Source organism: Hylobates moloch, unplaced genomic scaffold, assembly GCF_009828535.3.
Source record: "Hylobates moloch isolate HMO894 unplaced genomic scaffold, HMol_V3 SCAFFOLD_2, whole genome shotgun sequence".
Classification (NCBI taxonomy): Eukaryota; Metazoa; Chordata; class Mammalia; order Primates; family Hylobatidae; genus Hylobates; species Hylobates moloch.
The window spans coordinates 6,264,876-6,291,828 of record NW_026652277.1 but is presented as its reverse complement, the minus strand read 5'-3'; the positions used below and the strand labels follow the sequence as shown (position 1 = coordinate 6,291,828).

Here is a 26,953-nt window from a genome sequence, read left to right as displayed (position 1 = left end):
TAAACACTATTTCTATGACTGGCTGAACTCCGTGGTGGACGGCAAGGCTGTGTCCTCCATCAGTGAGAGCCTGCCTGCTGCAGCCAGGAGGCACCTCACAGGGACTGGAAGCACAGAGGGAGGTGGGCCAGCTGGGGCCCGAGGATCCAGACTTGGTGAGACTCACAGACTTGGCCCACTGCCCTCCTCCCTCCTCACCCACTTTTCTCCCTCCTTCTTCACATCAGTACTGGTGGCAGCACCCTGAGCTGAAGGGCAAAAGTTCATATTCAACATCAGAAGGCATTTTATTTGTATGTCGCTTTGGTGAGAGCTCTGTCCTGTAAGAGGGGACCCTTCCCATGTAGGAGAAAGTCTACCCATAACTGTCCCCATCTGAGCTATTAATTCTGTGGATTCTGGAAGGAGAAAAAAGTGAAAAGTAGGTAAGAAGAAAGCATCAGACATGGGCTTGGAATACGGCTGAAGACGCTAGATCTGGCAGGTGGTAGGATGCCGTGGAAAGGGACTGAAATCTGAGCCCTGAGTTGGAATTCAGGCCCTCCAAGCACTTTGTAACCATAGACAAGTCACCTAAACTTGCTGAGCCCCAGCCATAAAATCTATACATTAATAAGATGGAGATAACTACCGTAGTTGTCCTGTCCACCTGACAGCTACTGGAAGGGTTTATGGAGACAATATAAGTCAAAGTGCCTATGAGAGTTCATTACAACAATTAATGTGATTATTATTTTAATATTATTAGGTGAGTAACTAGTAATACCCACTCTATCTCATAGGATTTTTTAAGGATCTCATGAAGCATGAGAAAGATTTTGAAAGATGGTAATTGTGCTTGGTTTGAGATGACAGAGCTCAGAAACAGAAGGAATGGCGTGAACAGAGCCATAGAGACAGATATTCAGGGAGCTTCAGCAAACCGAGAGAAGTCCAGGCAGGCTGGGACTCCACTGAGAGTCGTGCTGTGTGAAGGGGGCAACTTGAACCCAATACACGGAGGCTTTTAAATAACAGGTTAAGAATTAGTCCCAGCACTTCGGGAGGCCGAGGCGGGCGGATCATGAGGTCAGGAGATCGAGACCATCCTGGCTAACACGGTGAAACCCCGTCTCTACTAAAAATACAAAAAATTAGCTGGGCGAGGTGGCTGGCGCCTGTAGTCCCAGCTACGCGGGAGGCCGAGGCAGGAGAATGGCGTGAACTCCGGGAGGCGGAGCCTGCAGTGAGCCGAGAATGCGCCACTGCACTCCAGCCTGGGTGAAAGAGTGAGACTCTGTCTCAAAAAAAAAAAAAAAAAAAAAAAAAAAGAATTAGGCTTTAACTCAACAAAGACTGGGACAGCTTTCTTAAGTAACAGTGTAACTCGACCAGGGCTATGCCTTAGTGGGACTATCTATTCATGTAACCTATTAAAATTGGTGTCAGAAGATTAATAATGTCATCCCAGGTGTTTTATTTTCTATATTTCAAGGTTTAACTTCAACACTATCGTTGGTTTTTTGGGGAAAGTGCAGAGTGTTGTTAATGTTGGCAGGCAGGAGGGCAGCACTTGGTCTGTCCACGAAGCCTCCTTCATCTCTAGTTCTGACTGAGGGTTGACTGTTAGGCGTGGGTTTCCTTTGTCACTGTATTGTAGGGGTTATTTTAAAATATTATCTTCAATTTATACTTTATTATTATTATCATTATTTTGAAAAGGGTCTTGCTTTGTCCCCCAGGCTGGAGTGTAGTGGTGCAATCACAGCTCACTGCAGCCTCGACATCCTGGGCTCAAGTGATCCTTCCACCTCGGCCTCCCGAGTAGCTGGAACTATAGGTGTGTGCCACCATGCCCAGCTAATTAAAAAAAAAAAAAATTAGAGGCAGGGTCTTGCTTTGTTCCTGAGGCTGGTCTCAAACTCCTAGGCTCAAGGGATCCTCCCACCTCAACCTCCCAAAGTGCTGGGATTACAGGCCTGAGCTACTGCGCCTGGCCCATACTTACTATTTTAATTCACTTTTGAGACCATTTTTGTTGGTGAAAGCTAATATTTAACCTCTTTATTATACTACTTAGTAGAAGTCTTAGCAACAAAGCAAAACGCTACCCAACTATGTGATTTTTTTTACTAGTTATCATCTTCCTTCTGTGTACATTGTGAAAAGGTCTTTTTTTATATGTTTCTTTTAACAGCAGTCACTTTTACCTAAGAAACCTTTCTATCTCATAAAGAAATGCAAAAGCTCTCGGTGTAGTTTAATTTGCCAAAATTTTTCTGAATTGATGTTTACCAAATTTGGCTGAGCAGATGTAATTGGAAACCATTGAATGCTTTGTTTCTCATTCCCAAATTTACTATTGATTAATCTGTGTTCTCTCTTCCATATGTGAGAGGTTTTGATACAAGTGATGACTATTGTTATTTTAATTCTGTAAGAATCTCCCCCAACACTGAGCCATCTCCCACTGAATTATAGTAATACAAATGCTATCCAAACATTTTATTAAATGAAGAAGTTTGCTATTTCTTATTTCATTTGCTACTGAGGAAGAGAATTCTTGATAGTTTTTTCAATTGATGAGAGTATATTATACTTCCATTGCTTTCTATTTATATGGAATTTGTCCCCATCAGGTTCAGTTATGTTTACATCCTCAGCATCTCTGTAAAAGCATTCTGGGGGTTTGAATTGTGGAGGGTGAATCAGCCTAGCTAAATAGGTGAGTCAGTGTCCAGAGAATCAAAAGACCAGAATTCTCAGTTCAGTACATAATAGCGTGTGACCTAAAGCACTGAACAATTATACTTGATCATGTACCTGCATCAAAGCTACACACAAAAGACAAATGAGATCACACTTAAAGCTGAAAATAGTGAGCTTGTAAGAGTAAAGATCCTTTGTAGTTTTAAAGTACCTATGGGCCGGGTGCGATGGCTCACATCTGTAATCCCAGCACTTTGGGAGGCCAAGGTGGATGGATCACCTGAGGTCAGGAGTTCAACACCAGCCTGGCCAGCATGGTGAAACCCAGTCTCTACTAAAAATACAAAACTTAGCCAGGCGTTGTGGCACGCACCTGTAATCCCGCTACTCGGGAGGTTGAGGCAGAAGAATCGCTTGAACCCAGGAGGCAAAGGTTGCAGTGAGCCGAGATCGTGCCATTGCACTCCAGCCTGGGCAACAGGGCAAGACTCCGTCTCAAAATAAATAAATAAATAAATAAATAACATCACATAACATAACGTAACATAGTATATATCATGATGGTGTTTTGCAGCTGGGGTAGCAAAAGCTTGGAAGATTGGATGGACATACCTGATATCCATCATGATAATGACTGCATCCAGATGAGGACATTAGAGGGTAGTAAGTGCTCTGCAAGAGATAGATGGAGGGTTTTATGCGAGCTCCGTAGCAGAGCGCAGAGGAAGGTCACATTATTTAACCCAGTTATGCTCCTAAAAGACTATTTCTACTTTCCTCCTGCTCTTTTTAATACACACCAATGAAGTCGAGAAGGCCATTAGAAAATATATCAGAGTTGTAATAATAATGACTAACATTTATTGAGTATTTACTTTGAGCCAGCCCCATTCTAAGCACCTTGTGTGTATTTGCCCATTTAATCCTCATGGCTCTTTGGGATGAGTAATAGTATTATCAGTGATTTCCAAATGAGAAAGCAGGCTTAGAGAGTTTAAATAACTCCAGCAGTTCAGTGTATGAGGGCATCGATCTTTTGCTTACAACAAGTGCTGGGCTGAATCCTTTGCTCTTGACTCCCTCTGTAATTGTCTGTCACTTAATTTGACCATTGTATACTCTTTCAAGTAAAACAAATGCATGAGATGAAGAGATTTGGTAAAATGTTGCTTTTGAAAATGAACTCCCTAAGAAAAATGCACTGAGTCTCTAGCATATATCAGACAGGGGGATCAGCTCTGGAGGCACATAGATGATGACGTCATGGCCCCTTCTCTCGGAATTGTTGAGGAAGACAGACGTGAACCCACAAATCCAACTGCACATTCTAGGGAAATATGGCAGCATGGGCACCAGCACTCTGTCTCTTCCCCTATCCCACAAGCTGACCACATCTCCAAAGGAATGTGATCACAAAGGGAAATTGTTTATCTTCACTGGGGATGAGGGAAGTAAGGCACCCAAATGCACTCGTTCTGAGGAGTTTTTGCTAAATGTATTGCAGATGAGACCAGACAGACTTGTGTAGTTGGAGTCAAACCCCTCTTCTGAGTGTATGTAGCATCTCAAGAATTAAGTAGGCGACATCCTGGTGGGGCTCTACTAAGTCCCCACATTAGAGGGCTGAGAGCTGGGAGCCACAGGATCAACCCCACTCAGACTGTAGAAATGGCAGGTGTGACGCAAATCAATATGACAGGTGCTGTCTAGCAGTGGACTCAGAGAACTGCAGGAGCCGGGGCTGAGAACTTCCCATGGAGAGGTGTTGATGGGAGGGCCCTGGAGGAGGGGAACGAAGGCTTCCAAGAGGAGCTAGAGACTGAACAGGAACTCGAAAGATGAGGAAGGGGGCGGGGAGGATGGAGTGAAACAGGGAGGCGTTCCAGGGAGGGGATGCAGCTCTCCTAGAAGGCTGAAGCTGTGAAACACATGGCACGTTGGAGAAACAGCAGCAGTTGTGCAAGATCCTAAGATCATTCAGGCTGGAGCATGGAGATTTGATGGAGACTGAGAGGTGACCAAGGCTGGACAGAGGAGGCAGGGTAAGAAGCTGCTGTGAGTCACAAGAGAGGCAATGCAGAATTGGTGGAGCAGGAGATGAAGCAAGTGGGTCGTGGGGCACAAGGGGAAGGGTAAAGTTGAAGCAGCGGGTGAGGGCTGGGCGTCACGGCACCCAGCACTGAGCTGGCAAAATGAAGGAAGAGGCAAGTTTGAAAGGGAAGGCAGGGAGTTCTGTATGGGACCTGGTGAGTTTGGGGTCCCCTTGGAGATTTCCAGGAGAGAGTTGAATGCATGACTTTATTGCTCAGACAAGGGATCTATGGGGGGACCTAGCCCCTGCCTTGTTCGGAACAGCCTGGCCAGTCAGTCTTCATGTGCATAGATTGTTGTCATAAAGTATGAGACTACCATGTGTTACACAATAGACCACCAGGATGGCTGAACAGTAGAAAAGAACTTTATTGGCAATATCAGTCTGCACACCAGGAAGAGACACTCTTCGGTGTGTACGGAAGGTGCTCTCTCTTCAAAGAGGGAAAGTGCAGGCTGGTTTTATGCCTCCCAGGTTCCATATTACACAGTAGAGTCAGACATATTCAGAAAGCTTTGGGGAAAAATCTATACATATTTATGAGGGGAGTTAAGTGCAGGTGCCAGGGGTAAACATATATCCAACATACATCCCATGTTCACTTTGGGGAACAGTTTTAGCATTAAAATGAAGTGCTAAATTTGGCTCTTTGTGTCAAAAGGCAAATTATAGGACACAATGACATTTTGTGTGCAGCACCTGTAAGGTGCTGAAACTGGCTTGGGGTCTGCATTTCCTTATCAGGAAAGAATGCCTGGAAGGCTGGTCCCCTGTCCAATCAGAGTTGCAGGGGTCTGGGTTGTAAATCAGAGTTAGGAAGAGTCTCATACTTCACCTGATTATTCTTATTATTAGGGAGACTAGCAAGGGTGTGGCTTTTCCTGTAGCTGTAGGAATTTAGGAGGTTGTGATGCCAGCCAAGCCCTGAATCCTCGACCCCTGGGTAACTTTTGTTTCTTTAATCTTAGAGTCCATCTTAGCTGATGAAGGGGCAACTCTCTTGGTCTCTCAGATCACACGTGAATGGAGAGTGAAGATGAGACCGAATGAAATTTAGAGTGCACAGAGGACAGATCACACAGCTTAGTCCGAGGCGTGCTATTCCAGCACATATATTTTTGTCTAAGAAACTCTCCTTTCTGTTTAACACCCAGGGAAATCCCCTTCCCCCTACTGTCTGCTCCGAACACCAAAAGGCAACCCACGAAAATCTTTTATGTCAATTTCTTTCTTGTGTATTCATTACACATCTTCTTGGTTCTTAATATAGATGGATAGATACACATATTTTTACATCCACACATATACATACATATACACACACATATATACTTACATATACACACATGTGTATATCTGTTAAATGTGGTAACTCACATACCCAGCAGCATTGTGTGGAAGTGTATGATTCATTTTTTCCTTACCAACATTAAGTAATAGCATTTCAAAAATATTTGATAATTGCATGGGCAAAAACATATTATTGTTTTTATTATATATTTTTCTTTTTTTAAGACAGAGTCTTGCTCTGTTGCCTAGGCTGGAGTGCAATGGCACGATCTTGGCTCTCTGCAACCTCTGCAGGGAGCCAAGCGATTCCCCTGCCTCAGCCTCCAGAGTCGCTGGGATTACAGATGCCCCCCACCATGCCCGGCTAATTTCTGCATTTTTGTAGAGAGGGGGTTTCACCATGTTGGCCAGGATGGTCTCGAACTCCTGACCTCAAGTGATCCACTCACCTCGGCTTCCCAAAGTCCTGGGATTACAGGCTTGAGCCACCATGCCCAGACTATTTTGTTATATATTTTAAATATTATAATTCTTTTTACAGCTTAAATTAGGACTTAAAATGTTAATTTATCCTCAAATAAAATGCATTATTAATTTCTAATGTTATTTTATTCTCAGCTGTGTTTGCCTAACTGCAAATATTCAAAAGAGCTTAAATACCACAGAACCAAAGCTATTTTAATTTTTTTAAAGATCTGATCATTTCCCTTTAGTAATTTGAGGCTACTTTTGATTACTTTAAGATTTTAATTTAATATGCAGCTTTTTCATCTATATTCTTTTTACTTTATAATCTCTGTATTTATAACACATGCCTTAAAATACCAATTGCATATATCTCTTTTCTTTTGGTTTTTGAATTATCATACAGTAAAATTGACTTTTGGCTTCGTGTAGTTCTGTGAATTTAAGTCTAGACTTCTGCGACCACTCGAACAATCAAGCCGGAGAACACTTCTGTCTTTCCCCAAAATTTGCTCATGCTGCTCCTCCCTGCTGCAACTCCTGGCAACCACTGATGTTTTTCTTCATATAGTTTTGTCTTTTCAAGAATGGTACATGCAATTACAAAGTATCTTATTCTGCATGTCTTAAATTGCTCATCGGCTGAACATTTTTCCACAATTAGTTGCAACTATGATTTTTGTATCCTGTATAGCTTGTGCCTTTGCAATTTATTTTCTTGGGTCATAAACAGTGCTTTTCTTACAGATTTGTATACCCATATTATGTAAGAATGGCGTTAGACACGCCGAAGACTGTCTCTTCCTGGTGTGCAGACTGATATTGCCAATAAAGTTCTTTTCTACTGTTCAGCCATCCTGGTGGTCTATTGTGTAACACATGGGAGTTTCTTAGACAAAACACATGAGAGTTTCTTAGACAAAAATATATGTGCTGAAATAGCATGCCTCGGACTAAGCTACACTAACCATAGCTATTTCCCTGGGTAGGTCTTTACCGTTAAGTTTGGTTATTTTCTTTTTTTCTTTTTTTTTTTTTTTGAGACGGAGTCTCGCTGTGTCGCCCAGGCTGGAGCGCAGTGGCGCAATCTCGGCTCACTGCAAGCTCCGCCTCCCGAGTTCACGCCATTCTCCTGCCTCAACCTCCCGAGTAGCTGGGACTACGGGCGCCCACCACCACCACGTCCGGCTAATTTTTTGTATTTTTAATAGAGACGGGGTTTCACTGTGTTAGCCAGGACGGTCTCGATCTCCTAACCTCGTGATCCGCCCGCCTCTGCCTCCCAAAGTGCTGGGATTACAGGCGTGAGCCACCGCGCCCGGCCTGCTTATTTTCTTTAAATGTGTAAGACCTTACCAATAGGAATAACACTTGATAAATAATATCGTAATACTCTGGTGATCCAGTCTGATGCAGTATTCCTAAATCTGGGAAAGGTTGTAAAAAGAAAAAAAAAAAGATGCTATCTTAAAGATGCATTTTTTTCTGGTGTGTAGAAGTTGGAAACAGACTAAATATGTAGCTACAGACTTTAGTAACGCAGATCGTAGAACTACTGTCAATAGGATGCCATGCAAGAATGACAAGGAAGCCTGAGAAAATGTCAGAGAAACTTGAATAAAATGTTATAGTAAAATGTTAACTTAAAAAGCCAAATATAATTCCACAGGATGATCATAGCACGTAAGAAAAAAAAACACAAAACTTGCTAATTTAAAAGGACTAGAGAAAATAGACCAAAATAGTAAGTGTTCTTGGTGGAAATCTGGAGAGACTTTATACTAACTTTGTGTGTCTTCTTTGTTTTTCATCATGATCACCTAAAAAGCACTCTGAACTACACAGAGAAAAGCACTCTGTAGTTTAGGTGTAAAATGCTGCCATCTGCCTGAAAAACTCACACCTGAGCTTGCAGTTCTGTTGAATGATGTGTGAAGATTACCACACAAATACCTATTCTGTCTTCTAGATGTCAAGTGTATGTCAGGTCGTGTCTGACATACATTTCTAAAGGTCTGCGACCAGACCTTTAGAAAGAGGGATACTGACTTGGCTGTCAAACAGAACACACATGTATTGGACAAATCGTCAAAATGCTTAGAAGTAACAGAATAGTGCAAGTGAATCTGGTGAAATGGCCGTTTAATCTGCATTGCTTATTAAGTAAGAAATCATTGTCTAGGTAAGACCTTCAGGAGGAGAGAGGGTTTTGCCCCAACTCTCTTCCTTGCTGTAGTGGAAGCCCTGGTCACTCTGGAGGTTTCTATCTCTTCCTGAGACAGCATTTCCCAGACGCCTGCTGGGCTGCTGTTGCCTGATTAGAAACTCACCCTGGGAATAGCAGGGTGACACCAGAAAAGGCCAGGTGCTTTAACTCAGGCTTTGTGAGTCAGTGATCCCTTTGGACTCAAACAGAATTAAGGAAATCTTCAAGAAGTCCCGACAGGGCAAAAACTCCTGTAACTGAAGATTATTCTCAGTGATTTTTCCTGATTTGTGGAGAAATGAAATTTTGTCTAAAAGACCCAAGTGGCCCAGGAAAGAAGGGATTCTCAAAGAAACTCTCTCTGGAGAACTCACAGCTGTTAGCCCCGCTCCTGCCTGGGAATTCTAAACTCACAGGGCAAAGGGGGCCCCCTAAAGACAAATTTGTAAGTCATCTACCTGCTAATTCAGCAACGTGACAGATACGGAACCCAGCAAATCGTGATGTTTACCCAACCGTCTCCTTTAGATAAACCTTCCAAACTCTGCAGGAAATTAGGACTTCATTAATATCTGTGAAATTAGCAATGTCTGTCAAAAGCTCCTAATTTGTCTCTTTTGTAGAGTCAAAGAACACTGGCATTTAGCATACTGGAGATCCCTTTTGGCTTAGCTAGATGAGGTATTACAGGTCCAAGATCTCCAGGTATGTTACTGATTCTCCTTCCAGGTCTTTATTATTTCAAATAGTTTTCTTTCTTTATACAAAGGCAGAAAAGACAACCAACGCTTTGTTTCCTATCTTTGGCTTACTTATGAAAGCTTAGAAAAAATTATAAGTATAAAATTGTCAAAAAGAGAGATGGAGCAAGGAAGTAACTTTTTCACTGAATATCAGATGATAGTTTCAGATTAATGGGACCTCAGAAAAGTAGGTAAAAAAGAAGAGGTATCTAGTTCACATAAGTGGCCAGAACACTCAATAATGGAACAATAGATGAAGAATTAGACTAGATTCCTGGATTTGTAGCTAACGCTTTGATAACTATCATCTAAACCTCTTGGAGAGCATAATTACTGATTTTTGGGCTTTTATGAAGTATTTTGTTCATCCTTATATGAGAAAGCCCTATTTTATAGTAGTCAATTAGTTTGGAGTTTTCTATGTGGTTTGTGATGTTCAAAGGCTTAGAGTGTATGTGTGTGTGTGTGTGTGTGTGTGTGTGTGTGTGTATGTGTGTATAACTGTGAAGAAAGTAGACCTTTCTGAAAATGTCCAAGGTAAATAAGGATCAGCTGCTGAATGCCTTGGGCCAATCCCATTACACACATAAATAGACCATGTAAGAATTTTGCGGTGTCATATTTAACTAGTGTGACTAAAATAGACTCGCTCTATATAAACTCATTTTCTGATTACTGTGTGCTGTTTCCTGGGCACCTACTTGAATAACAGAAGACATAAAATGTTGGAAAACTTTTGCCTCACTCTCCAACCATTGGGCCTAACTCCATTAGGTTGAGTGGAATTAACTCTCGAGTTATTTCTCACTAGCGAGGTTGAGTGAGTTCCGGAAAGTCTCTCCCCTCAGCAAGTCGGTGTGTGGTTTTGGGTGAGTCCAGCAGTGTCCTCTGCAGAAGGGGAAGTGAAAACATTTGTTCAGAGAGATAGTGGACCTATGTGAGGTTCTGGCTGTCCATGATAAAGCACTGGTTAAGTAGACATGGGGCACCAAACATCTTTTATAGCCCCCAAACAGAGTTTGTCTTCTGTCTTTTTCCAGGGCGCAACCATGTCACCATTTCTTCGGATTGGCTTGTCCAACTTTGACTGCGGGTCCTGCCAGTCTTGTCAGGGCGAGGCTGTTAACCCTTACTGTGCTGTGCTCGTCAAAGAGTATGTCGAATCAGGTAAGCTTGAGTGGGTTTTCAAGGCGGGGGAGGAGGAGGAGAATCCTGCTATGAACTATCTATGAAGCAAGGTCTTCCAGGACATCTGACATCATCTGGTGGAACCAAATCCTACTATGTAGGACACTGATGCCCAGCAAAGCCAAGGACTTCCTCATGGACACACATTTCGTGATGGACTCTAAACCAGGACCCGATGGCCTACCGGTGGCTCTGCTGCACTGTATCATTTTTCCCACATATACAAAGGGAAAGAGAAAGCTGGGCTGAGGAAATTACGTAAGGAGTTAATAGGAAGGAACTCTAATGAGCTGAAGTAGAACATGGGCCTATGTGGTTAAGCCTGGTTACTTTAAATAAGTCTAGGTAGATTAAGACTGCATAATCTTCCAACCAACTCTAAAGATTGCTTACTGCTGCTTTGGCAAAGCTTCAGTGGATATTACAAAGCATCTATAATTAGCCATTAGAATCCAAATTTCAGAAAACGTACTTTTGCACTCACTAAGGTCTTGGCCGAATGAAAGAATAGTGACATTTCATCAAGTTTAAATATTTGCAGGCAGCTCAAGGTGAGGGGGAAAGTGGGACAGCCACCCAGCGTCCCGTTTGTGGGTTCAGAATGTTCTGTTCCAACAGTCTTCTGTGTAGGGAATCTCTCTGTGGTCACGTCGGCTGGCTTCCACTCTCCGAGATCCTCACCTCTGCATTGTAATTTTGCCATGGATTTCCAAAGGAAAACTAGGAGGGAGTTTAGATCCCACAACTCTCCTGACTGCACACCTTTTCTTGTTTCCCTACGTGCATTTTTATTTTAGCGGACACTTTGTAGGGAATGATAATGACGATGGATGCAGGCTTGCAGTAACTATGGAAGCCATCACAGTTCACTTACACAAAAGTGTTTACGGAGAGACCACTGCAAGAGTGCTGGGGCCACAGCATAGAGGGAAAAAAAGTCAACCAAATAAGCTGAAGGAACTCAGGAAGACTGCCTTCCCTTTAGAGCATCTATTCTTGCAGAAGAAAGTGGCAATAAACAAAAATACAAATAGCAGGTAATGAAGGAACAAAAAGCAGTGTAAAGAAGAGAGGGACTGGGGGCAGGGATGTGTGTTATTTTATATAGGGTTGTCCTGCAAAGGCCTGTGAGCAGGGACATTTGCAGATGCAAGAAGAAACTGACTCAGACTTTGAGAACCTCCTGCCAGATACTCAGAGTTCAGATTTTGGGGTTCCCAAACCTACTATTTTGCATTCCCCACCAAAAGCCTTTTTGCTTCACAGCTGACTTTGTCCTTCCAGCCACTCTGAACACATCAAAGCCAGAGAGACTGTCTGAATCATCTTGATTTCCTTTTTGCCCAGAGTTCTCTCCTGTTTAGTTAAAAGTGTGAATGCCACTTGCTCCCAACCTAAAACCTTTCAAATGTCACAGACATCTTTGAAGTGTAAAATGTCTGAGTTTTTCAAAGCTGCCTTTGACTTAATGGGTCTCCTGGATCCAGTTCTCTTTACCATCTCAGGTCTCCCTGACATTTGCCTCCTGAGGGCATTTTTTTTTTTTTTTTTTTTTTTTGCTTTTGGCCTTGCCTTTGAACTTGGTCTAATCAGCCATGTGGATCGAGAGTTCTTGTCAGAAAAGAAGGAAACTGGTTTTCCTAAATATTAGCCTGTGGAGTTGGAGGGAGTTTAGAGGTTTTTGCTTTTGATTTTATTTTGGGTTTGTTCTGAAAAGAAATCACTCTGAATATTATCATTCAATATTTACTTCTACAGAAGTTAAACACATTTCAGTTCTTGGGGTGTAAGGCTGCATTTTCCACGATGAGCCAACAGAACAAGGACAAACAGGCCACGGGGCTGTGGGGCTGTGAGTCATTAAAACGGTAACACTCTAGATAGATAGGGTCCTCTGTTTAGGTGGATACAAACGTGGTGAATGAAAATGTAAAAAGTGCCTTGCTTTGGGGATTTTTGCCCCTTCTCAGAGGATTTTTGGCGCTTTTCTCCAGGCACAGAGAATGGTTACCGTCGAAAGGAATTATCTGGAAGGGAAGCTTCAGGTCTGTGGAAGTAAAATGTTACTGTGATCATTAATATTACCATTGGTTTCTAAAAAGCCCAATCTCCAGTCCAATTTCTTTTTAACCAACCCACAAAACATGTCCCCTTTCTATTCCACCTTTAGTAGTCTCTTGGTTTATATCTTTCCTAGCCAAGTTTATCTAACATTTGAGTTTCAAGCTTATTCAACTCCTTGTATACCCCCGAAATAAATATTAATTTAACAAATGCTAAATGCCTGCTCTGTTTAGCTTTGTGTGTTGGACAGAAGGAGCCCTCGAAAGTTAGAAGGGCTTTATTTCCTGGCTTTAAGCGGATTTTTCCCCTTTTGCTTAATCGACATCTCTGAATTGCTAAATCTGCCACTTAATGTGCTTATATCACAAGAAACAAACACTCAAATGCAGGTTTCTGCTTCTGAGATGATTAAAGAATAAATACCAGAGAAAATCCAATGTGCGTGAAAGACAAGGAAAAACTTCTTAATTAGTAAACTCTTTGCCAATCACAGAGCGGCTTTAGGGAGGTTTCCCCTAAACTGACCTTCCTGTCTGCAGATTCGTTACTATTTCCAGGGCTCCTGCCTGCCTGTCTCTCCTCACTTGCAGGCTTGCAGTCGGCTTCAGCCTTGCTGGCTCCACGGGTAAAGATCAGCACCACCTCTCTGACTTGCTCATCAGCTTTTGCTGAGGGTGCGTGGTACATGTAAAATGTATCTTCACCCAAGAATTAGAGAAGGAAATAATGTCTCATTATGTTTTAAAGATCATTGTCTCTTACTGTATTTATGTCAAATGGAAAAAAATGTAAATATTTCTTAAAGGAGCATTCATTACATGCTGAAATTACGCCACTATGTCTTTCAGATGAACACACAGTAGTTTTGTATTGACTATGTTTAACCTGGGGCCAGTGAGGTTTATCACTGTTGAATAGGAAAATAACATTTTGAAACCAACCCAATAGTCCCATAGACAGTTGTTTTTGGCTAATTATAGAAATGGACCCTTCTGATCTTAAAGTTTGGAACTTACATTTGTTTTATCTGAGTTTCTTCCTCAAGAAAGGATCCCCACACCTCTCAAAAAAAATATTAAAGAACTGAAACTCACCAGATCATGGCATCCAGAGACTGAAGCACCAGGCCACTGGTTCATCATGATTGCTTCCTTACCCCTCCCGAATTCCTGTTTTCTCACACAAAGTTACATTTCTTCCCTGCTATATAAATCCCTAGTTTTAGTTGGTCACGGAGATGGACTTCAGACTGAGCTCTCACCTCCTCGGCTGCAGCACCCAACTAAAGCCTTCTTCTTTGGCAATTCTCGTCATCTCAGTCACTGGCTTTCTGTGTGGTGAGCAGCAGAACCTAGAACGCCTGGTGTTTCGGTAACAATTTCCACTCCAAGGCATTAGCAGATTGTTGTCTGAATTATCAGCATTGGACTTATAAGGTTCAATGCATCACCTTGCATCTGAACCTGAGGACTGTCTCATTCTGTCCCATATTGTCTCTGATTATTTATGTGCTACTTTTGTCTTCACAACAGAATTCTATATCCCAGAGAACAGAGGGAGCAGGTGCTACTGTTGAGTTGAACTGAATTATTTTCCAGGCCTGGCTGAAGGAGTAATGAGACCTTACATTTCTGTTCCTAGAGAACGGGCAGATGTATATCCAGAAAAAGCCTACCATGTACCCACCCTGGGACAGCACTTTTGATGCCCATATCAACAAGGGAAGAGTCATGCAGATCATTGTGAAAGGCAAAAACGTGGACCTCATCTCTGAAACCACCGTGGAGCTCTACTCGCTGGCTGAGAGGTGCAGGAAGAACAACGGGAAGACAGAAATATGGGTAACGTTGTGTAAAGTGTATGCACCTAAGGGATAAGCGTGATGGTAGCAGATGACTGGCTCAGAACTCCCATGTCAATCTGAGGGTGTGATTACACTGGCCTCGGGTCACTAGGCTCCCTACCACTTCCTTACTGGTGATTTGATAATGGCAATGGTTATTGTTTATTGGCTGTAGAATACATTGACATCTTCAGATCTCTTTGATGCCTACATCAAATAGATGTAGGAAGTCTCTTAGACTATGATAAATTATTGTTTATTTAAAACTGTTAAAGCAGGCTTGGAATATCTCAAATTCCCCTTAAGTGGGGGATGAGTTTTTGTCTATCAATCCAGTTGTCAGTTTCATTCACTTTTTCAGTTTTGGGAAGAGTATTTGTATATAAAACTTAATCAAGATTTATCAAACAACTCTAATACTTTTTAACTTAGAAATTACTTGTTTAACCCAATAGACTCAGAACACGTTGAGATATCAAAATCTTAATTTTATTAAACTTCATCAATACACTTTTAAAGTAAGTAAAAAGCTATCAGAATGTGAGAGGATAGAACACAGATCCATTTAATGTTTGGTCTTCTCTCTCCATACTTTGACAATTCCTACAATTTTTTTCGGCTGTAATGAACTTAGCTTACTTTGACTAAGATGTGCATCATACACAATTCATCTTAGCACACCAAGTTGTTAAAAACCTGGATTATGGTAGTAAGTATTTAGAAATGTTAAAAGGAAGAGTAAAATAATCAAAGCATTAAAAAAATTCCAATGAAAATTTCTGGGGCACAAAATAAAAGAAAATATATCCGTAAGAAACTGCTTTTACATGATCTGAAATCCAGAAAATGTTTTCAAATGTTTATATCATCTGTGCCAAAGGAGAGAATCCTGACTTTCTGCTTCTTACTTTCTATAACTCAGATTTTTAAAAATCCACCCAAAAGATTTTAAGCTCAGATTTTAAGAAATCCACCCAAAAGATTTTCAAGAACTCAGATTTTAAGAAATCCTCCCAGAAGATTTGCAAGTCACAGGTTTCAAATGGGAATGATACAAGCCTAAAAACTAGGTTTTGTGTCAGTTTTGTATTTTTGACCTAAAAAAAGTAATGCTTCTTAAGAAAGTATAAAAATATTTGCTTGTATCACTAAAGTAATCTTTAGAGACAAATATATGCCAAGATTTTTTTTAAAAGGTGCTCATGCCCGTGCTTAGATATGTCCAGGTAATTTATTTGGGCAGTATCTACTCAGCACTTGTGTGTTGGCTTGGGAAGAGGGTTCCTGGGGCTGGGTGTGGTGGCTCACACCTGTAATCCCAGCACTTTGGGAGGCCAAGGTGAGCAGTTCACCTGAGATCAGGAGTTCAAGACCAGCCTGGCCAACATGGTGATACCCTGTCTCTACTAAAAATATAAAAATTAGCTGGGCGTGGTGGCAGATGCCTGTAATCCCAGCTAGTTGGGAGGCTGAGGCAGGAGAATCACTTGAACCCTGGAAGTGGAGGTTGCAGTGAGCCTAATTATTTTATTAGGTAGAAGCAGGAATGGGAGAAACTGAGGAAGACCAGTTTATTTGGTCTACCTAATTTTTTTTTAAAGAGTCATCAAGGCCGGGCGCGGTGGCTCACGCTTGTAATCCCAGCACTTTGGGAGGCCGAGGCGGGCGGATCACGAGGTCGGGAGATCGAGACCACGGTGAAACCCCGTCTCTACTAAAAATACAAAAAATTAGCCAGGCGTGGTGGCGGGCGCCTGTAGTCCCAGCTACTCGGAGAGGCTGAGGCAGGAGAATGGCGTGAACCCGGGAGGCGGAGCTTGCAGTGAGCCGAGATTGCGCCACTGCACTCCAGCCTGGGCGATAGAGCGAGACTCCGTCTCAAAAAAAAAAAAAAAAAAAAAAAAAAAGAGTCATCAATTCCCCAATTTTAAAAATACGATTCTATTCATGTTTCCTTCTCAATTAATGAAAGGATAAGTCAGGGGGTGAGTATCTTTTTGTTAAGTAGTCTTCACTGATATGCAGGTTTTGCTGTTCTATTTGTATCTCTTCAAGTTGCGTATGATTTCTTGCCTAGGATTTTGCTGATTTCATTCTTAACAGACTTTTCTTTGCATTCTAGGATTATTTAGACATAAGCACATGGTGACATTCAGATGCTCATTTAATCAACTAGCACATTTTTTGCACTTTTAAGCTTTGGTGCGTTTTTTGTTTTGTTTTTTATCTTTTTGCCAAGGTTATTTCTTCATTTACTTTTATCTTAAGGGCCAACAGGTTTTTGGGACTTATATTTTCCCTTACTTCTATTGGAATCTGCTTTTCCAACACTAATTTCTCTAAAGAAAATGATTCTCTCAAATTTGCCTTTCATGTTTTTCAACGCCATATTGAGAGACACCTTTTGTTTTCCCAAGGTTGTGACTGTTTTCATGGTTGTCTCCCATTCACTCCCCAAAATGTGCTGGAATGTGGCTTTCTATGGGTGCTGTTTTTCCAGTAGCTAATTGGTTTAATTTCTTCCATCACTACTAAGTACTGAATATTGCCAACTTTGTGGTCACCTGGTGCCAATTTTCACTATTCCATTTGGAAATCGGCCCCTCACCATAGCTCTTCCATCTCCATTTTTGCCTCCCTCTTTACTCCTTATTCCACAAGCCAGAGAACAATGGTGCATACATGCCATGTGAAAAGCACTTTTCTTTTTCATTAATCTGTTGAAACTCATATGAAAATTTATAGTTGTCACAGCAATGCAAGCTTATTTTATCATAAAATTCTCATGGCAGTAATGCTGTGACATAGGCATTGCTATTATGTCTGTTTTTCAGAGATTTCCCAAGACTTAGTGACTCACACAAGGTCACATAATCAGAAAATTATTTAGCCACGATTCAAATTCAATCCTGAGTTCCACAGGACATTACTTGCTATTTCTTAGTTATGCCAGCTCACCTGGATAACCCATGGACATAACGACCAATAATGACCTTCAGGTCATCTTCTTTCTTATTCTTTTTGGTCTGTTAATGGCATAGTGGGATGGTTTAATAGATTAACAACAGTGCTCAGCTTGTCTTGGACTTGGATTTGTCCTTTCTTCTCCTTATGTCACTTTATGGGAGATCCTACATCATCCCTTAAAATGACACTTTGTTCCGCCCTCTTCTGCATAATAATACAGTACTGAAGTATATATTTATATACATTTATAAATTCCTTCCCAGATCATTGTAATTAGAATTTTCTTTAGTGGACCATCCAAGACTTTCCTAAAAATACAATCTCTCTTTGTAAAAGAGAAAAGCCATCCCCATTGAATGCCCTGATTAACCTAGACATGCATCCCAGGTAGAAAGGAAGACAGGGGCCTGGAGGCAGCCTTAAAGAGGCAGGATTTATCTTTCCCTCCAAAAGAAGAGCTTTTTCCCCAAGGAAGCCAGTCCCAGTGCCTGTGATTCTTTTGTCATGATGAAGATCTGGATCTGCCCTGTGACAGTTCTTCAGATAAGCAGCATCACAGGGCAAGAAAACCAAATAGAATCTGTTTTAGGATTTTATTTCTTCCTTATGTAAGTTGTTATCTCCAAATAAAATTAATGAATTGCTGGGATGTTTTAAGAAAGGCGACTGTCACGGTTGCTACAGTCGTCTGATGACAATGAGTGTGAGTACAGTGGAGAGTAACAATGATTGTATTCTGTGTTGGAAATCTCCTGCCATCGTCAGTAGCCAGTGATGTCATTGAACTCAGGGCTTGTTTCACATTCTGACTGATGTTTCTCTCCTTCTCTCAACCAGTTAGAGCTGAAACCTCAAGGCCGAATGCTAATGAATGCAAGATACTTTCTGGAAATGAGTGGCAAGTGACATTTCTGTTTCCTGTTTGGGGGTGAGGAGGGCATGGCCTTCTCCTCAAATGCAGCTTATTTTACCTTTGCAATTATTGTAGAAAAGAATCAGGAGAAAAGAGAAGCACAAAATTGTTTTAAAATTCTCAGAGGTGCTCAGGCATGACTTTAAAAGACACTATCTGGGCCGGAAAAATGTAGAAATATAAAACATTTACAGCACTTGTTTTTAAGTGATGTGAATCCATATGCCCAAAGCTTTATACTCTGTCTTTATTTTAGTTTGGGAATTCAGTCTTAATACAAAGGACTGTTGATATGTGGTTATGTGTGTACACATTGTCTATGTTTAAATGATGTGCTCTAACAAGCTACCATATTATCAGTAGAATACAAAATAAGAAGTCAATAAATATATTCCATAAAATTAGTAACAAAACGCTAATACTTGAAATTAGTCACCTCAAGTCCTTTTAGGAACAAGAAAAGGTGAGAAAACGCATTGCTAAAGGGTTTTGGTTCCATGTTACATGTGGACTTTGGCCACAGAAGTGAAATTTCCCAGTACAATGTGCTGAGACAGGCTGTCAAGGCTGTGTATGTGAATCAAATCCCTCTACTTATAAAATGCTAAGCCACAGCATGGACGTGTAAACTTACCGATGGTAAACTCACTTCATTTTTTCCTAAATTAATTTTACTACCAAAAAGAAGCAAGTTTAACTTTATACACTTATGGTGCTTTCTGAGTTTTGGCTTACCATATATAATTCCTCAGGGTCTAAATTCAAACAAATACATCAGAGAAAACAATATTATGAAATAATCATAGAAAACGTGAACACTCACTAGATATTTGATGATATTGAGGCATGATGATTCATCTTTTACGTGTGATAATAATATTGCGGTTATGTTTCTTTAAAGGCATGCTAATCTTTTACATATATATGCTGAAATATTTTAGATAATATGATACTATGGCTTTGCTTCAAAATAATCTAATGGCATGGGATGTAGGATGGACAGGGTATATTGACAGAGAGTGGCCATCAATTACTAATTGCTGAAATTGAATGATTGACACATGGAAATTGATTATAGTATTTGCTCAACTTTTATGTATATTTGAAATTTTCCATAATATTTTTAAAAGAAAGAAAGAATTACTGAGAAGGGAAAAATACACTCTGAAATTTTATTTCTTTTTCCTCTTGGAAAGTGTAGATATATAGTACACATAGTACAATTTTTGACTTGGCTGAGACAGAGTGATTGCAGGATATCTGAATAACCCCAGATTTGCATAAAATGTGAAAGTGCTGACCTAAATAATAGTATCAATGATGTTTAATTCCTTGAATAAGAGAAATACATTCCTCCCATTAGTCTAAAGCATGACCCAATGTAAATTGAAAAGGTCCTGTCTGGGCATGGTGGCTCATGCCTGTAATCCCAGTACTTCGGGAGGCCGAGGCAGGCAGATCACTTGAGCTCAGGAGTTCCAGACCAGCCTGGGCAACATGGCAAAACCCATTCTCTACCAAAAATACAAAAATCAGCCAGAGTTGGTGGTGCGTGCCTGTAGTCCCAGCTACTTGTGAGGCTGAGGTGGGAGGATCGCTTAAGCCCAGGTTGTTGAGGTTGCAGTGAGCAGTGATTTCACCACTGCACTGCAGTGTGGATGATAGAGTGAAAGAAAGAAAGAAAAAGGAAAGGAAAGGGAAGGAAGGAAGAAAAGAAAAGAAAGAAAGAGAGGGAGAGGAAGGAAGGAAGGGGAAGGGAAGGGGAAAAAGAGAAAGAAAGAAAGAAAGAAAGAAAGAAAGAAAGAAAGAAAGAAAAGGAAGGAAGAGGGAGGGAAGGAAGGAAGGAGAAAAAGCGTCCTTCAAAAGAAAGGAAGGAAGGAAGAAAAAGAAAGAGAAAGAAAGAAAAAGAAAGAGAAAGAAAGAAAGAGAGAAGGAAAGAAAAAGCGTCCTTCATCAGAATGCAAGTATTTTTGGTAAATGATTTTAAGATCCCTGCTTTGAAAAACAATTCCATGGATAGTCCTCCTATTCCTGTGGAACTTAAATATTTTATTAGAATGAGAGAGCAAATTCAGTCGGGCAAAAACAATGATATTCCATAAACAATAATGACATAAGCCTAGGAAATTTTTTTTTTTTTTTTGAGAAGGAGTCTCGCTCTGTCGCCCAGGCTGGAGCACAGTGGCGCGATCTCAGCTCACTGCAAGCTCCGCCTCCCGGGTTCATGCCATTCTCCTGCCTCAGCCTCTCCGAGTAGCTGGGACTACAGGCGCCCGCCACCACGCCCGGCTAATTTTTTTGTATTTTTAGTAGAGACGGGGTTTCACCGTGGTCAGAAATGTTTTAAGAATAAGGCCGGGCGCGGTGGCTCACGCTTGTAATCCCAGCACTTTGGGAGGCCGAGGCGGGCGGATCACGAGGTCAGGAGATCGAGACCACGGTGAAACCCCGTCTCTACTAAAAATACAAAAAATTAGCCAGGCGTGGTGGCGGGCGCCTGTAGTCCCAGCTACTCGGAGAGGCTGAGGCAGGAGAATGGCGTGAACCTGGGAGGCGGAGCTTGCAGTGAGCCGAGATTGAGCCACCGCACTCCAGCCTGGGTGACAGAGCGAGACTCCGTCTCAAAAAAAAAAAAAAAGAATAAAGCTTTGGCTAGGTGCGGTGGCTCACACCTGTAATCCCAGCACTTTGGAAGGCCGAGGCGGGTGGATCCGAGGTCAGGAGACCGAGACCATCCTGGCTAACATGGTGGAACCCCGTCTCTACTAAAAATACAAAAAATTAGCCGGATGTGGCGGCGGGCGCCTGTAGTCTCAGCTACTCAGGAGGCTGAAGCAGGAGAATGGCGTGAACCCGGGAGGCGGAGCTCGCAGTGAGCTGAGATTGCACCACTGCACTCCAGCCTGGGAGACAGAGTGAGACTCCATCTCAAAAAAAAAAAAAAAAGAATAAATCTTTGTAATATTTTAAACTTTTTATATCTAGATCCAAATTGACACTCCATCTCTAAATTTATATATGTCAGAAAAAATCTAATTTTAAAAACCAAAGTTATGGAATAACCTAACTAGAAAATTCCTTGTTGATGACAAGAAGGAGAGCGTTCTTAAAAGAACGCTCATTATTGGTATAAGAAATCATCTTCTGAAGGATTCAGAAAAGCAAAACGTGTTCTCCTACTCAGGGAACATGTACCCAGATTGAAGAGGTGGTACAGATTAGACAATTAGATAAAATTATAACCTAAACCACACAAATACTGATTAACCAAGAGACCAGTGTGTGTTGCTTTCATTTCAGTAAGTTCCACAGTGTGGGCATTAAAGGTTAGCAAGAGTTGAGTTTTCTCAAAAAGAGGAATGGCCTTGCAAGGAGGAGAAAGTGAAGGCTTGAGCAAGAATATGCCATGGGTGAGGGCTGTGGGGAGAACAGCCTAGGTAGACCAGCAGGCTCCTGCTGAAACCAGAATGAAGAGTCAGAGACAGATGTTGGAGGGCAAGAGGAGTGCATAGTCTTGGGTCATGCTTTGAACTAATAGGAAGACTATACTTACTCTTACTCAAGGAATTACACAGTATTGGTCTACAAAATTTCACTTATGTTATGGAGAGGTGATAAAAATCTGTTCTAGGGGTGTAGCTAAGGGAATAAAATAAAAGGAACAGTCTAAAAGAAAATACTGTTGTAGAAAGATTTCATGGTAGAGTAGATGAATTATCTACAGAATGCCTGTTAAGTGTATATAGTTGAGATGCTTTATAATTCTTTAAAAATTAGGCTGGGAGCAATGGCTAATGCCTATAATCCCAGCACTTTGGGAGGCCAAGGCAAGAGGATCACTTGAATCCAGGAGTTTGAGACCAGCCTGGGCAATGTAGAGTGACCCCACCTCTACAAGAAAATTTAAAAATTGCCTGGGGAATTCCCGGGGGGAGCCAAGATGGCCGAATAGGAACAGCTCCGGTCTCCAGCTCCCAGCCCAAGCGACACAGAAGACTGGTGATTTCTGCATTTCTGCTTGAGGTACCGGTTTCATCTCACTAGGGAGTGCCAAACAGTGGGTGCAGGACAGTCGGTGAAGCGCACTGTGCGCGAGCCGAAGCAGGGCGAGGCATTGCCTCACTCGGGAAGCGCAAGGGGTCAGGGAGTTCCCTTTCCTAGTCAAAGAAAGGGGTAACAGACGGCACCTGGAAAATCGGGTCAGTCCCACCCTCATACTGCGCTTTCCCAACGGGCCTGGAAAACGGCACACTAGGAGATTGTATCCCGCACCTGGCTCGGAGGGTCCTATGCCCACGGAGTCTCGCTGATTGCTAGCACAGCAGTCTGAGATCAAGCTGCAAGGCGGCAGCGAGGCTGGGGGAGGGGCGCCCGCCATTACCCAGGCTTGCTTAGGTAAACAAAGCAGCCAGGAAGCTCGAACTGGGTGGAGCCCACCACAGCTCAAGGAGGCCTGCCTGCCTCTATAGGCTCCACCTCTGGGGGCAGGGCACAGACAAACAAAAAGTCAGCAGGAATCTCCAGAGACTTAAACGTCCCTGTCTGACTGACAGCTTTGAAGAGAGTAGTGGTTCTCCCAGCACGCAGCTGGAGATCTGAGAACAGACAGACTGCCTCCTAAAGTGGGTCCCTCACCCCTGAGCAGCCTAACTGGGAGGCACCCCCCCAGTAGGGACAGACTGACACCTCACTGGGCCAGGTACTCCTCTGAGACAAAACTTCCAGAGGAACTATCAGACAGCGGAATTGGTGGTCTCACGAAAATCCGCTGTTCTGCAGCCACCGCTGCTGACACCCAGCCAAACAGGGTCTGGAGTGGACCTCTAGTAAACTCCAACAGACCTGCAGCTGAGGGTCCTGTCTGGTAGAAGGAAAACTAACAAACAGAAAGGACATCCACACCGAAAACCCATCTGTACATCACCATCATCAAAGCCCAAAAGTAGATAAAACCACAAAGATGGGGAAAAAACAGAGCAGAAAAACTGGAAACTCTAAAAAGCAGAGCACCTCTCCTCCTCCAAAGGAACACAGTTCCTCACCAGCAATGGAACAAAGCTGGATGGAGGATGACTTTGATGAGTTGAGAGAAGAAGGCTTCAGACAATCAAACTACTCTGAGCTACGGGAGGAAATTCAAAACAATAGCAAAGAAGTTAAAAACTTTGAAAAAAAATTAGAAGAATGGATAACTAGAATAACCAATGGAGAGAAGGGCTTAAAGGAGATGGAGGAGCTGAAAGCCAAGTTTCGAGAACTACGTGAAGACTGCAGAAGCCTCAGTAGCAGATGCAATCAACTGGAAGAAAGGGTATCGCAGATGGAAGATGAAATGAATGAAATGAAGCGAGAAGGGAAGTCTAGAGAAAAAAGAATAAAAAGAAATGAACAAAGCCTCCAAGAAATTTGGGACTACGTGAAACGACCAAACCTACGTCTGATTGGTGTACCTGAAAATGACGGGGAGAATGGAACCAAGTTGGAAAACACTCTGCAGGATATTATCCAGGAGAACTTCCCCAATCTAGCAAGGCAGGCCAACATTCAGATTCAGGAAATACAGAGAACGCCACAAAGATACTCCTCGAGAAGAGCAACTCCAAGACACATAATTGTCAGATTCACCAAAGTTGAAATGAAGGAAAAAATGTTAAGGGCAGCCAGAGAGAAAGGTCGGGTTACCCACAAAGGGAAGCCCATCAGGCTAACAGCTGATCTCTCGGCAGAAACTCTACAAGCCAGAAGAGAGTGGGGGCCGATATTCAACATTCTTAAAGAAAAGAATTTTCAACCCAGAATTTCCTATCCAGCCAAACTAAGCTTCATAAGTGAAGGAGAAATAAAATACTTTACAGACAAGCAAACGCTGAGTGATTTTGTCACCACCAGGCCTGCCCTAAAAGAGCTCCTGAAGGAAGCACTAAACATGGAAAGGAACAACTGGTACCAGCCACTGCAAAAACATGCCAAATTGTAAAGACCATCGAGGCTAGGAAGAAACTGCATCAACTAATGAGCAAAATAACCAACTAACATCATAATGACAGGATCAGATTCACACATAACAATATTAACGTTAAATGTAAATGGGCTAAATGCTCCAATTAAAAGACACAGACTGGCAAACTGGATAAGGAGTCAGGACCCATCAGTGTGCTGTATTCAGGAAACCCATCTCACGTGCAGAGACACACATAGACTCAAAATAAAGGGATGGAGGAAGATCTATCAAGCAAATGGAAAACAAAAAAAGGCAGGGGTTGCAATCCTAGTCTCTGACAAAATAGACTTTAAACCAACAAAGATCAAAAGAGACAAAGAAGGCCTTACATAATGGTAAAGGGATCAATTCAACAAGAAGAGCTAACTATCCTAAATATATATGCACCCAACACAGGAGCACCCAGATTCATAAAGCAAGTCCTCAGTGACCTACAAAGGGACTTAAACTCCCACACAATAATAATGGGAGATTTTAACACCCCACTGTCAACATTAGACAGATCATCTAGACAGAAAGTTAACAAGGATATCCAGGAATTGAACTCAGCTCTAAACAAAGTGGACCTAATAGACATCTACAGAACTCTCCACCCCAAATCAACAGAATATACATTTTTTTCAGCACCACACCACACCTATTCCAAAATTGACCACATAGTTGGAAGTAAAGCTCTCCTCAGCAAATGTAAAAGAACAGAAATTATGACAAACTGTCTCTCAGACCACAGTGCAATCAAACTAGAACTCAGGATTAAGAAACTCACTCAAAACCGCTCAACTAGATGGAAACTGAACAACCTGCTCCTGAATGACTATTGGGTACATAATGAAATGAAGGCAGAAATAAAGATGTTCTTTGAAACCAACGAGAACAAAGACACAACCTACCAGAATCTCTGGGACACATTCAAAGCAGTGTGTAGAGGGAAATTTATAGCACTAAATGCCCACAAGACAAAACAGGAAAGATCCAAAATTGACACCCTAACATCACAATTAAAAGAACTAGAAAAGCAAGAGCAAACACATTCAAAAGCTAGCAGAAGGCTAGAAATAACTAAAATCAGAGCAGAACTGAAGGAAATAGAGACACAAAAAACCCTTCAAAAAATTAATGAATCCAGCAGCTGGTTTTTTGAGAAGATCAACAAAATTGATGGACCGCTAGCAAGACTAATAAAGAAGAAAAGAGAGAAGAATCAAATAGATGCAATAAAAAATGAAAAGGGGGATATCACCACGGATCCCACAGAAATACAAACTACCATCAGAGAATACTACAAACACCTCTATGCAAATAAACTAGAAAATCTAGAAGAAATGGATAAATTCCTCGACACATACACCCTCCCAAGACTAAATCAGGAAGAAGTCGAATCTCTGAATAGACCAATAACAGGTTCTGAAATTGTGGCAATAATCAATAGCTTACCAACCAAAAAGAGTCCAGGACCGGATGGATTCACAGCTGAATTCTACCAGAGGTACAAGGAGGAACTGGTACCATTCCTTCTGAAACTATTCCAATCGATAGAAAAAGAGGGAATCCTCCCTAACACATTTTATGAAGCCAGCATCATCCTGATACCAAAGCCAGGCAGAGACACAACCAAAAAAGAGAATTTTAGACCAATATCCTTGATGAACATTGATGCAAAAATCCTCAATAAAATACTGGCAAACCGAATCCAGCAGCACATCAAAAAGCTTATCCACCATGATCAAGTGGGCTTCATCCCTGGGATGCAAGGCTGGTTCAACATACGCAAATCAATAAATGTAATCCAGCATATAAACAGAACCAAAGACAAAAACCACATGATTATCTCAATAGATGCAGAAAAGGCTTTTGACAAAATTCAACAACCCTTCATGCTAAAAACTCTCAATAAATTAGGTATTGATGGGACGTATCTCAAAATAATAAGAGCTATATACGACAAACCCACAGCCATTATCATACTGAATGGGCAAAAACTGGAAGCATTCCCTCTGAAAACTGGCACAAGACAGGGATGCCCTCTCTCACCACTCCTATTCAACATAGTGCTGGAAGTTCTGGCCAGAGCAATCAGGCAGGAGAAGGAAATAAAGGGTATTCAATTAGGAAAAGAGGAAGTCAAACTGTCCCTGTTTGCAGATGACATGATTGTATATCTAGAAAATCCCATTGTCTCAGCCCAAAATCTCCTTAAGCTGATTAGCAACTTCAGCAAAGTCTCAGGATACAAAATCAATGTACAAAAATCACAAGCATTCGTGTACACCAATCACAGACAAACAGAGAGCCAAATCATGAGTGAACTCCCATTCACAATTGCTTCAAAGAGAATAAAATACCTAGGAATCCAACTTACAAGGGATGTGAAGGACCTCTTCAAGGAGAACTACAAACCACTGCTCAATGAAATCAAAGAGGATACAAACAAATGGAAGAACATTCCGTGCTCATGGGTTGGAAGAATCAATATCGTGAAAATGGCCATACTGC

General features: G+C 41.8%; 1 protein-coding gene across 1 annotated transcript in view; it reads left to right on the top strand.

Annotated features, from left to right (window-relative positions):
- PRKCQ (protein kinase C theta) overlaps positions 1-26,953 on the top strand; it is a 199,710-nt gene that overhangs the window by 53,271 nt on the left and 119,486 nt on the right. Inside the window, exons 2-4 of the mRNA XM_058431256.1 lie at positions 10,525-10,651; positions 14,380-14,577; positions 18,384-18,444. Coding sequence (XP_058287239.1) covers positions 10,640-10,651; positions 14,380-14,577; positions 18,384-18,444 — 271 coding nt within the window. The 5' untranslated portion in view covers positions 10,525-10,639. The remainder of the gene's footprint in view (positions 1-10,524; positions 10,652-14,379; positions 14,578-18,383; positions 18,445-26,953) is intronic.